The following is a 13,579-nucleotide window of genomic DNA, read 5'->3' as shown; positions in this document are numbered from 1 at the left end:
GAAACATGTATAAGCCAGTCTACATTTCAATGTATGACTTTCACTATTGAAACACAGTGGGGGGAGGTTTTCCCCAAAAAATTCAAAGTGTCACCAACAGGTGGGAAAATGAAAGGTTTGCCTGCCTGCTTTTTTGGCAAGCTGAGTCTCGGTAATTTACAGCACTCTGTTCAATTCAGAGGCCATCAGGCAATTCATGCCAGTGGTAGGTGGGGAAAGGGGGCTTAAGCCCGCCAGAAAGGCCGGCAGCAGAATGCTCAGAGCACCATTGCACATGGGTATCTCCCCATCACCCCTCCCCAGACATCGATGACCTCCCGAACACCCTCCATCCACACCTCCAATCGCCAGCCCCACGATTAGCCCCCCCAGTCCCCGATGCAGAGTTCCCCACCCCGCTAGTGCCAGCATGGCACTGCCCTCCTTTGACCCGTGATCTCCTGGAGGGCCTCCCACCAGCAAGGTCATCACATCTGGTTTGCATTGCTGAGGACCAGCTGTGATCCGCACTGATGTGAATCTCCACCAGCAATCTCAGAGAGACAAGTGAACCCAGGCAACAGTGTCCACAGACTCACTAAATCCATTTAAATAAGATCATGAATATTAACATCAGCCTGATTACATCAAAAAAAACGCTCGGGAGAATCACAATCTGCTGGGCGGGATTCAGATTTTTGGCCTCCCCAGCTGAAATTTCCTGCCCCCACTACATTAGTCCACCAGCATAAATGGGGCAGGAAAATCATGCCCAGTATGATTTATGCACCATATATAGGGGTGAAATTTGTTTACTTTCTTGCACCAATATTTGGACAGAAATCCCAATTGTTTTGCTGATGCCCTCATGGGAAAAGGTATATGGGGCAAAACTTTCTCAAGGAGCTAAATTTTTTTTGCTTTCTTAGAAATATAAAATGGACATCAAACTTTCGGGGAGGCAGGGTGGCACAGTGCCGCCTCACAGTTCCAGCGACCTGGGTTCGATTCTCGGCTTGGGTCACCGTCTGTGTGGAGTTTGCACATTTTCCCCGTGTCTCCATGGGTTTCTTCACACAGTCCGAAGATGTGTGGGTTAGGTGGATTGGCCATGGTAAATTGCCCCTGCATGTCAGGAGTATTAGCTCGGGTAAATGCATGGGGTTATGGGGATAGGGCCTGGGTGGTCAGTGCAGACTTGATGGGCCAAATGGCCTTCTTCTGCACTGTAGGATTCTATTCTGTTCTATTTTAAACTCTAAGTAATAAATTTCACCCTTTCCAACCACATTCAGAAAACCACACTTTCGCACAAGAAAGCACATTTAAATTAAAACAGCTACAAATATGAGTGCAAATATGAGAAAATGACATTCTTTGAGACCAGAGGATTTTAATGCTGTGGTTACATCTTGGGCCATTGAAATAAAAACTCAGTGAATTGCAATATAAAACCTGTGATAATACTGACCCCCAGTGGCATAAACCAGTCTCTGTCTGATGCCTACCAAAAGTGTTATTTGCACCATAGGACCAGCATTGGCATCAAAATCACAAACCGTCCCAAATGCACTTTACAGGCTGGATTTCCTCTCATTTCAAATACCACCTATTCTAGAAACTCTGATTTAAAGTTTTAAAGTTTATTTATTAGTGTCACAAGTAGGCTTACATTAAAACTGCAACGAAGTTACTGTGAAAATCCCTAGTTGCCACACTCCGGTGCCTCTTTGGGTACAATCAGGGAGAATTTAGCATGGCCAATGCACCTAACTCGCACGTGTTTCGGACTGTGGGAGGAATGCTGAGAACATGGAAAAAACCCATGTTGACATGGGGAGAACGCGCAGACTCCACACAGGCAGTGACAGAAACTGGGGATTGAAGCCGGTTCCCTGGTGCTGTGAGGCAGCAATGCTTACCACTGTGCCACTGTGTTCATGGCGTAATAACTAAAATAAAACTTTCAGACTGCACTGAAATGTTCAAGGAACTCTGAAGTGGTTTCTGTTCCCGAGCAATTAACTTTAAAATTATAAACATGCACACATTTTAGCAACTTGAAAAGTTACCAGTTAAAAGACTCTTAAAAAAAAAGTGCATAAAGCAAAAGCTAAATCAGGAAAACCCCCCTGCAAAAGTCTGGTGAACCTTCGCAGCATTTCCGCTACAACAAATATTTCCTTATTCAGACAGAGATCAAAACCACACACAATACTCCAAGCGTGGTTTCTCCAAGGCCCTGTCCAGCTGCAGCAAGACATCCTTGCTCTTGTGTTTAAGTGCAACAAAGGTCAATATAACATTTGGCTAACACTGTTGAAACATAGCGCCACGGACCTGTGTTCGATTCCCGGGTTGGGTCACTGACCATGTGAAGTCTGCATGTTCTCTCCGTGTCTGCTTGGATTTCCTCTGGGTGCTCAGATTTCCTCCCACAATCCAAAATACATGCTGGTTAGGTGCACTGGCTATGCTAATCTCTCCCTCAGTGTACCCGAACAGTGCCCCAGAGTGTGATGACTAGGGGATTTTCACATTAACTTCACTGCAGTGTTAATGTAAGTCTACCTGTGACACTAATAAATAAACTTAAACATTTGCCTTCCTAACTGCTTGCCGTATGTGCAAGCTTGCTTTCAGTGACTAGTGTACTAGGGTGCCCAGGTCCGTTTATATGACAATATTTTCCAATCCAATTAAATAATATTCTGCCATTGTGTTTCTCCATGCAAAGTGGATAACTTCACATTTACCCACATTATACTGCATCTGCCCAATCGCTCAACTTATCAATCACCTTGAAGCCTCTTAACATCCTCTTCACCACTCACCTTCCCACCAAGTTTTGTTCATCAGCAAACTTGGAAGTATTACATTTGGTTCCCTCATCCAAATCATTGATAGTATATTGTGAATAGCTAGCACCCAAGCTCTTATGCCTGCAGGACCTCACAAGTCTCTGCCTGCTACTTCAAAAAAGACCCATTTATTCCTACTCTTCATTTCCTGTCTGCTGACCAATTCTAAATCCATGCCAATATATTACTCGTAATCCCACGTGCTTTTATTTTGCATGCTAACCTCTTATGTGGATTCATCAAAAGTTTTCTGAAAATCCAAATCAACACATCCTTATCTATTCTACTAGTATCATCTTCAAAAAACATCAGTAGGTTTGTTAAACATTATTTCCCTTTCATAAATCCATGCTGACTTTATCTCATCCCACTGATATTTTCTAAGTGATCTCTTATCACATCCTTCATAATAAACTCTAGCATTTTCCCTACTACTTAGTTAGGCTAACTGGTCTGTAATTTCCTCCTTTGCTTTCATATGGACAAGTTACATTTGCCACCCTCCAACCTAGTGGAATTGTTCCAGAATCTACAGAATTTTGGATGATGATAACCAATGCATTCACTATCTCCACAGCCACCTCCTTTACTACCCTGAGATGTAGATTATCAGGCCCTAGGAATTTATTGGCCTTCAGTCCCATTAATTTCTCCAACAGTCTTTTATTACTAATACAATTCTTCCTTCTCACTAGACCCTGGATTCCTTAGCATTCCTGGGAAGTTATTTGTCTTCCTTCATGAAAACAGAACTAAAGTAGCTTAATTGCTCGGCCGTGTCCTAGGTCTCCAGTATAAGTTCTCCTGTTTCAGACTGTAACACACCTACATTTGTCTTCACTAATCTTTTTCATAGTTTTACTGTTCACTTTTATGATCCTCGCAAGTTTACTCTCATACTCCATTTTCCCTCTCAATAATCTTTTTGTCCTCCTTTGCTGAATACTGAAATTCTCTCAATTCTCAGGCTGCTACTTTTTCTAGCAACTTTATATGACTCCTCCTTGGATCTAATATTATCCTTAATTTCTTTTGTTAGTCATGGTTGGGCCACTTTTCTGATTTGATTTGATTTATTATCATCACATGTATTAACATACAGTAAAAAGAATTGTTTCTTGCGCGCTATACAGACAAATACCGTTCATAGAGAAGGAAATGAGAGATTGCAGGATGTAGTATTACAGACATAGCTAGGGAGTAGAGAAAACGCCACGAAGGAATATATAATTATTGCAATTCATTCCTTAAATATTAGCCAGTGTCATGCCTTTTTATGAAGTTCTCTGATCTACATAAGTTCATAAGATATAAGAAACATAAGAACATAAGAAATAGGAGCAGGAGTAGGCCATCTAGCCTGCCCCACCATTCAATAAGATCATGGCTGATCTGAAGCAGATCAGTTCCACTTTCCCGCTTTCTCCCCATAACCCTTAATTCCCTTGTCCGTCAAAATCCTATCTACCCGTGACTTAAATATATTTAGCGAGGTAGCCTCCACAACTTCAACGGGCAGAGAATTCCAGAGATTCACCACCCTTTAAGTGAAGAAGTTCCTCCTCAACTCTGTTCTAAACTGTCCCCCCCCTTATCTTGAGGCTGCGCCCTCTAGTCCTGCTGTCCTTTCTGAGCGGGAAGAATCTCTCTACCTCTACCCAATCCATCCCTTTCATTATCTTATACGTCTCTATAAGATCCCCCCGCATCCTTCTAAACTCCAACAAGTACAGACCCAGTCTATTTAGTCTCTCTTCATAGTCCAACCCCCTCATCTCTGGTATCAGCCTAGTGAACCTCCTCTGCACTCCCTCCAAAGCCAAAATATCCTTGCGCGAGTGCGGCGACCAAAACTGCACACAGTACTCCAGCTGCGGCCTCACCAGTGCCCTGTACAGTTGCAGCAAGACCTCTCTGCTTTTATATTCTATCCCCCTCACTATAAAGGCCAGCATTCCATTCACCATCTTGATCACCTGCTGCACCTGCAGACTGGGTTTTTGCGACTCATGCACAAGGACCCCCAGGTCCCTCTGTACCGTAGCATGCTGCAGCTTTTCACCCTTTAAATAGTAATCCCTCCTACTATTATTTCTGCCAAAGTGGATAACCTCACACTTGCTAACATTGTACTCCATCTGCCAGGTCCTCGCCCACTCGCTCAGCCTATCCAGATCCCTCTGCAGACTTTCCACAACCTCCGCACAATTTGCTTTTCCCACTCATCTTCGTGTCAACAGCAAATTTCATTACCCTACACTCAGCGCCCTCCTCCAGATCATCTATATAAATGGTAAATAGCTGAGGCCCCAGCACCGATCTCTGCGGCACTCCACTAGTCACCAACCGCCAATCAGAATAGCACCCATTGATATCGGAGCAGAATAGCACCCATTGATATAGGAGCAGAATTAGGCCATTCGGCTCATCAAGTCCACTCCACCATTTCATCATGGCTGATATGCTCCTCATCCCCATTTTCCTGTCTTTTCCCCATCACCAATTAAAAATCTGTCGAACTCCTCCTTAAATTTATTCACTGTTCCAGCATCCACTGCACTTTGGGGTAGCGAATTCCACGGATTCACAACCCATTGGGAGAGGATTTTAAAACTCTGTTTTAAATTTGCTATCCCTTATCCCAAGACTACGATCTCTCGTTCTAGAAAGCCCCACCAGCGGAAGCATCCGCTCGATGTCCACTTTATTCATACCTTTCATCATCTTATATTGTTCAATTTGATTTCTCCTCATTCTTCTAAATTCCAGACAGTATAAGCTAAACTGTTCAATCTCTCTTCATGCAACAAACCCCTCATCTCTGGAATCAATCTGGTGAACCTCCACTGAACTGCCTCAAATACAGGGACCAAAACTGTGCACAATAATTCAGGTGCGGCCGCACAAATGCCTCATATAGGCATTATATAATTATTACCTTTATATACTATTCCTTTAGCTTTCAATGCCAACATTCCATTTGCTTTATTATCTGCACTTTACCTGCATACTAGTTTTCTGTGACTCATGAATGAGGACACTTCGATCCCTCTACACCGGAGCACCCCAAGTCTCTCCCCATTTAGATAATAAGTCGCCTTCCCGTTTCTGTGACCAAAATGCGTGACCTCACACTTAGCCACATTAAATTCCATCTGCAACATTTTGTCCCACTCTCCTAATCTTAGCTAATACAAGTCTGGTTCTTTTGTAGTTTCCTTTGTTTAAATTTAGGATCCTAGTTTCAGATTGACTTCTTCACTTTCCATCCTAATGAAGAATTCTATCATGTCATGGCCACTGCTCCTGAAAGGACACTACACAAAATTATTAATTAACCACTTGTCATTGCAAAATACCAAATCTAGGATAGCAAATTCCCTAGCTGTTTCCTAAACATACTGGTCAAAAAAAAAAAATCATCTCCTACACACTTCAGGAATTCATCTGCCACAGTATTGCTGCCAATTTGGTTTGCCCAATCTATATGTAGATTGAAGTCACTTATGATTACTGTAGTGCCCTTGTTACATACATCTCAAATTTTCTGTTTCATGCCATCCCCTTCCTTACCACTACTGTTTGGAGGCCTGTAGACAACTTCCACTAATGTTTTCTGCCCCTTGTCACTTGTTAGTTCCACCCACACTGATTCTACATCTAGATTTTCTGAGCCAATATCCTCTTGTGGATTGCACAAGAGTAAAGGTTCAGTGGACAGTAACTTTCCACACAAGTTCAGTCAGGCCATCTGAAAGATTGGATCAAAGCCGAGTGATCAGCACTGGTTTATAGGGAGCAAGGAGAGAAAATACTCCTCCATGCTTCACATCTCCAGATTGCTCTTGCCTCTTTCAGTGAGTAAACTAGCAGCTATCTAGCCCATTCTAGTCTCTGGTGGAAAAACTGTTAAGCCCCTTTGAACAACCACCAGTGGGTGTGAGCTGCTTTATCACTAAAATTCAATGTTTGTTAATGGAATAAAGGTTCAGAAGTTTGTTACCTTTTCTTCATAAGCAAACTTAGCAGATTACCACAGCTTCAGAACACAGGAAAAAATGAGTCAGCTTTACAAACGTACAGTCACAATGCTACTGCTGCTGAATCTCAGTCTTTTCGCTGTGGCCTCTGTGCTCTGACACCTCTCTGACTCCCAAGGTTTGTCATCGCTTTACAAACCGTTGGATGGTCAGTGCATTACTTTGTACTGTCCCAGAGATGGGCAACTGAAGCGTACTGAATTTCAGCTATTTGAAATCAAGTCCTAAAAATCCTACTCCTCCTCTCAAGACTGTTTGAAAAGCTCAATAGTTTGCCATCAGAAAGAAAAATGGTGTAAGTGGCAAAGCTGGTTTCTCACAAGCCAGGACTTGAGGCCAAACAGATTCCTGGAGGAAGCTGAATGAACGTAGTCAGTTGGACAGCATAACCCTGGAAGTTTGTAGGTCCTCAGTTATAACTTCAAACATTGTGACCTTCAGTGCATTCAAAATATTTTATTCAAGTCCTGCTCATCCATCATTCATGTCCATTGTGATCAACCTTAACTCCAAGAACCTGAATGCCATCAATTTAAAATTCTGAACATCACATTTAAACTCTCAAGTCCTATCCCAGTCCTTCTGTGTAGTCTGTTTCAACTTTCAAGTTCTCCCTTTCATCCACTTCTTTGACCAAGCTTTAGAGCATCCGTTCTAATATTGCCTTCTTTGGCTCAGCATTCTTTTTTCAATTATGTCTCTGGGCAGCAGCTTGGGACATCATGTTACTGTGCTAAAGGCAGTATATAAATGCAAAAGTATGAATTTATGTATAAGTATGAATTTATCAGTTTAGAAATATATCTGTGAGGCAGCTAAAAGAAATACGACTTACCAATAACATGTGTATCTTGAATCACTGAAAAGCAAATGGAAAAACAATATTAGCATACTGCGCAATGCTCAACATTTACAATGTTGATATATTTGTTCACTTAGACGCAACCTGCACAATGTTCAAGAGAAGTGATTGGATCAGAGCAATTTTGTGTTTGCACTCAGCGATTGGCTAGTTCTTCTTACTTTCATTTATTGAATTACATAGAATTTACAACACACAAGCAGACCATTCAATCCCAACTTGTCTGTGCCAGTGCTTGTGCTGCACAAAATCATCTCCCCTTACTTCACCTCACCATCTTAACATGTGCTTCCCTTCCTTTTTCCCTCGTGTTTATCAAGCTTCATATTAACAGCGTCTGTGCTATTTGATTCAACTTCTCAATGTGACAAGTACTGCAATCTTATTACTTTCAGAGTGATAAAGTTTCTCTGAAATCCCTATTGGATTTAGTAGTGACTGTCTCACTTTTATTACTGCCAGTTTTGGACTACACAACAAAGGAAACATCTTTACATCTACTGCAGCCTTTCATAACCTTATAGACCTCTAGTAGGTCTCCTCTAGAGAAAAGAGTCCCAAGCCCATACAGTCTTATTTGACATTTACTGTAATGTGGGTAAAATTATGAATCAGGAGCAGATCAAGTTATTTCAGTAGTTTTACTGGGTACAACGTAACCACTGGATGATCCAGTGTAATTCGCAAAGAGATAAACTCAGTATTGGCTTGACCATTTGGGGAAAGCTTCCAAAAGCAGAGAAACATTTATCCTCCCGGAGGACCAAAGTGTTAGGCCACATCTCACGCATCATCTATCTAGGATTACAAGAGCAGCAAATTAGTACCTTCCTCAATAACAAAATCTTCTGACACAGGCACTATTTCTTGCAATGAAACATCCTCTGCGATGACTGCCATTCTTCGATGAGCGTACATAAAAACTCTAAGGGGACAGAGTCATGTTTAAAAATTGAAAAAAAATGAACAAAGCAAACAGTAAATAAACTTTTGAAAATTCATTACCAGGATGTGGGCATCATGAACAAGTTCAATATTTAACGCTGAGCCTGAGTTGCCAAGATTTATCTTGAAATGCTCCCAGTGGTTTCATACAACTGGGTGGTTTTCTAGTCATTTCAGTGGGCAGCCAAGACTCAACAGTGTTTGTGTGGGACTGGATCACACACAGGCCAGACCAGGCAAGGATGTCATCATGTGCTTATAACAATTTGAAAACATTTTGATCATTTCTGTTAAGTCTTTTTCTCATATTGTGATTTCTTTTAGAAAGTAAATTCATATTCTTAAATAGTGGCGAATCAATTTGAACTCACAATCTCTGGATAAGTTCTGGGGTAAACATCCAGCAATATGGCCACTAGTGTGACGAACAGGGTAATGCTTCTTAAAATCAATCAATCAAAAATCAGTCGCAGCTCCCTGAAACTAAATGTCAGTTTGGTGGTGGAAATAAGTTGAGTGAAATGAAAAATCAAAATGTCTTGTAGTTTCATGGCAAAAGGTTTAAAAAGTCCTTTAGCTAAGACAGAAACCATCAGACAGATGTTCAACTAATCAAAAGAACTTCCCCAAATAGAAATCTGTATATTTTTCAAATATATATTTTTAGTAAAGGCATACTTTCTGATCTTTGCGTCAATACCTTTGATTTAATAAAGCTAGTCCTCAGTTAACGGAGCTCGCTATGATGACCTTTGCAACCAACTTCATGCTGCATTCTCGTAGGCAACTTTCTAATATAGGACTTGGCCGAATTTGATTTCTCATTCTAAGTATCAGCATGAAATAACTTGATTGATGATACTTACATCACTTGCAACTGTTGGAACAACAACATTCCAACAATCAGTAAAAGCGATGGCCTAGAATTTGAGGGACTTTTGACAGCAAATCATTAGACTTTGCATCATCACCACCACCAGCCAGCAGCCTCTCTCCCCCCATGCTCCCCCAGCCTTGCCCCTGAACCTGACCTCAACTACAGGATTGAACAAAGCTAAGGATGAACATGGAAATCCTGATGTTGCAGTATCTTATACATGTCTCCATCACGGGCTGCACCATGGAACCCAAACCCAACTCAGCCAACAATCACTGAAATCAGGAGACAATAACTCCTTTCAGCCAGCTTCTCATTGCTGTGAAAAGCCACATAAAAACATTGTTTAATAGGTGCAATGAAAAGGTTTTCAAACAGAAATCTGAGTAACTGCTGCTCAACAACTGGTCTGAAAAATATATGGACTATTGTTAAATGTCTACACACATATTGATTGCTAGTTTTTAAAAAATTTTTTAAAAATTCATGCTATTTTAGCTTCCATCTTCACCTCATGTCTATGCTCCAATCTTTAGTTTTTGTTTTTAAAGTGGCTTGATTATTAATGCATTTCCTGCTGGCTGTGAATGTCGCTTAGACAAATTGATGCTATTAATTTGATACTGGAAATAGCTTTCCCCATGTGCAATTGATTGTAAAGTTCTCACTACAGAGATGACAAGATCTCTCAGCACAGCTTTTTTTGAGGTCAGCAGTGAGCACCCTTACTTTGCCACTGACCATAAAATCCAGACCACTGTCCTTCAGACTAAAGAAAAATACTGAAACAAAAAGTCTTGATTTGAAGGGCATAATTCATCTGGGTTACAGAGTGAGATTGGAAATCACCCTGCCCAATTAATGGAATCAATGAAATCCCAGCAACTAACAGCTACCTTACATGTAACACTTCAGTTAGATGAATAGATTGGTTAGGCTGGGATTATCTTCCTCAGAGAGGATTGACGGAGTCTTTGATAGAGGTGGTCAAAATCATGAGGGGTCTGGACAGAATAGACAGACAAACTGTTCCTGTTGGCGGAAGAGCCAATAACCAGAGGACACCAACTTAAAGTGATTTGAATCATGAGAAAAAACCTTTTCTTCTAAGTGCAGCTATGTTTAGGATCTGGTTTGCGCTGCCTGATAATGTGGTGGAGGCAGATTCCCCATGCCTTTCAAAAGGCAATCAAATAATTATCTCTGGAGACAAGATTTGGAGGGCTAACTGGAAAAGGCAGGGTAATGGGACTAGCTGAATTGTCCGCAAGGACACAATGATCCAAACAGTCTCTTTCTGTGCAGCAGTCATTTTATAATTCTAAGTGCAGGATATTAAAGGCAGTCTCTTTCCCAAGATAGAAAATCATCAGAAAATTAGCCCATGAATTTAGAGGTCTAATTCAATCCCAGTTTAATATTATCGGGAATCTTAAAATGGAATTATGTGATGCTAGGTTGTCCATCATTTGCCACTTAACGTCCACTATGAAGGATTACACTGTGGGGTCAATAACAGGTAGACTTCTCTATGTAGATATAATTTAAAAACTAGTATCACAATAACACTTTAAAGTTAAGAAAAATAAGTAACTCACGCATATTCATTGTTGCATTCCACAAGTCCTATAATACGGCTGTCATTCGATTCTCCATCCTGTATTGTACCTTGTACCGCATACAAAACGTCAAGGAACATAGAAAATAGGAGCTGGAATTGGCCATTCAGCCCCTTGAGCATCTGTCACTCAATTAGCACATGGCTGACCGTCTACCTCAATGCCATTTTCCCACTCTCTCCTCACATTTCCATGACTTGAGTTGAGTAGCACCCGACTTTCTGGATTCATAAGAAAAGCGTCTGTAAATCTACTGCGAAGCTTGTGATTTTCACTGGGTGCAGATCCACTAACCCTAAAAAACAGGCAACCATGAGGGCAGGAGAACTTCAAGGCAAGCGGGTTAACAAGCCTGCCTCAGGTCTCTGGGAAATCAACTTCTGAAACAACTGGGATGTTAGGCCCTCCAATCCTCCCCCCTCACCACTCTCCTACTTTTGTCATGCCACCTCGTTAGCCATTCACCCAGTATCCATGATGGACAAACATGTGGAGATGAAAATAAAATCAGTAAGTTTCTAGCAATCTATTATAGTTCTCATTTAGAGCTCATTAAATCTCAAGTGGTCAATCTATTTTAAAAACAAATTCCATGGATCAAATCCCAAACCAAATGAACCCCACATCAAAGACAATTGATCCTGTAATAGCCTCTTTAAACAGTCAAACTATGAACTCAGAACTTCTTGCTGAGATACTGTAGCTTCAGAAACTCAGCCAAATGTTAATAATGCCACTAGGAAAGCCCTTGGGAAAATGTGAACTATGGACACCATTGAAATTACACAAATTATGGACTGTTTGAATTGAACATTGAGTGCAAATAGTGCTGCTGCATAAATCACGACCCGCCCCTTCCCCCACTGAGAAATCTGGATCTGTCAGAAATGGGAACAGGTCTCCTACATTTGGGTCCAAAACGCTATGAAAATCTGGCACTAATAATAAAGAAGTCTTACAACAATCATACGGGGCATTGGTGAGGCTATGCCTGAGATACTGTGTGCAGTTTGGTTACCTTAGAGGAGGAAAAACATACTTTCCCTTGAGGGAGTGCAGCAAGGATTCACTAGACAAGTTACTGCGGTAAGGGAGATAGTCTGTAAACACAATGGATATAAGTTGGAGTTTAGAAGAATGAGGGGTAATATAATCAGAACATATAAAATTCTGAAAGAGCTCAACACAGTAAATGCAATCCCTGGCTAGGAAATCCAGAACCCAGGGTGACAGTCTCAGAATAGTCCACCAAGTAAGACTGAGACAAGAAGAAATTTCTTCAAAGATCTTCATATCTTTGGAAATTTTCTATCTCCAACAGCTGTGGATAGTCAGCTTCTGAGTATGTTTAAGACAAAAGTGAATAGATTTTTGGGTACTAAGGGAATCATAAAATAATAGATGGGGATAATGTGGGAGGGTAGATTTGTGGAGATCAGTCCTGATCTTGTTGAATGGTGGAACAGGTTCAAAAGTCCAAATGGTCTACTCAAGCACATTTTATGGTCTTTCGAAATATTGGATCTTTTTGTCCTCCTAAATCTAAGGAGAGCAGGAGATGGAGGTCTATAAATTGAAGCAAATGAAAGAAAAGGTGGAAAAAGGATTGAGATACATCCAAAACATGGCACCAACATAACACTTTACAATTAAGCTAAATTTAAAGATGTGTGGGGGGCGGGGGGGGGGGGAGTTGAGAGTAGAGATGGAGGCCTGAGTTTTTATCTATCGGGCCTGGAAGCGGGTGTAAAATGGCCTTCCAGCCATGGTCGGCCCTGGAACAAGATTTTACACTGGCTGGCCAATTAACGGGTGTGTGAAACGCACGTAGGGAAATACTCAATGCTGCTGGAGAGGACAGGGAGAGGGCATTTCTACTGTGCTCCCTTGTACGAGCCTCTAGTTTGCAGTTCAGTAAAGGAGAGTCAAGTTCTGCTTCTTCATAAACTATCTTTGTTTCTCTGATTCAACTTCACATACAATTCTCCCCAACACCCAGTGCCATCGGTCCCAGTGACTTCTATTAAATGATTAATATCCAATTTAGAACTTAAGTGGAAGGTAACTGTTAACCCATTTCTAACATCCCTCGGGGGATAGTTGCTGCAGAGCTGTCTCAGGGAGCTTCAGATCTCTGGAAAAACTTTACAGCCTAGGCAGCAAATTGAAACAGAAATCTGAGGCCCAGGAAACCTTTTTAAATTTAGTTTCAGCTTGACAGTTTGTCCTGCCAAGGCCACATGGCCAATCAGCCCACCCACCAACTGTAAAGGCAGACAAGCCACTAAAAATTGTATTCCATTGGCCACTTAATGGAATAAATTGCCTGCTTCCAACTCCCCTGCATGCCCACCAGCCAAAATATTGTATGAGTGTACCATGATTCCAAGAAACAT

The 13,579-nt window shown here is 41.4% G+C and overlaps 1 protein-coding gene across 2 annotated transcripts in view; it reads right to left on the bottom strand.

The window, feature by feature from the left end:
* inpp5b (inositol polyphosphate-5-phosphatase B) overlaps positions 1-11,303 on the bottom strand; it is a 129,145-nt gene extending 117,842 nt beyond the window's left edge. The window contains exons 1-3 of one of the 2 annotated variants that reach the window (XM_080211163.1): positions 11,163-11,303; positions 8,570-8,667; positions 7,716-7,739 (exon numbers count right to left, since the gene is read on the bottom strand). In XM_080211163.1, the coding sequence (XP_080067289.1) occupies positions 7,716-7,739; positions 8,570-8,667; positions 11,163-11,263 (223 nt within the window). In that variant the 5' untranslated portion in view covers positions 11,264-11,303. The remainder of the gene's footprint in view (positions 1-7,715; positions 7,740-8,569; positions 8,668-11,162) is intronic. The other variant, XM_080211164.1, reaches the window with a different exon arrangement.
* Between the last annotated feature and the right edge of the window lie 2,276 nt (positions 11,304-13,579).

The sequence above is a fragment of the Carcharhinus amblyrhynchos genome, chromosome 24 (genome assembly GCF_965287045.1).
Source record: "Carcharhinus amblyrhynchos chromosome 24, sCarAmb.v2.hapA, whole genome shotgun sequence".
NCBI lineage: Eukaryota > Metazoa > Chordata > Chondrichthyes > Carcharhiniformes > Carcharhinidae > Carcharhinus > Carcharhinus amblyrhynchos.
The sequence above is the reverse complement of the archived record's forward strand: the minus strand, read 5'-3'. Positions and strand labels throughout refer to the sequence as shown.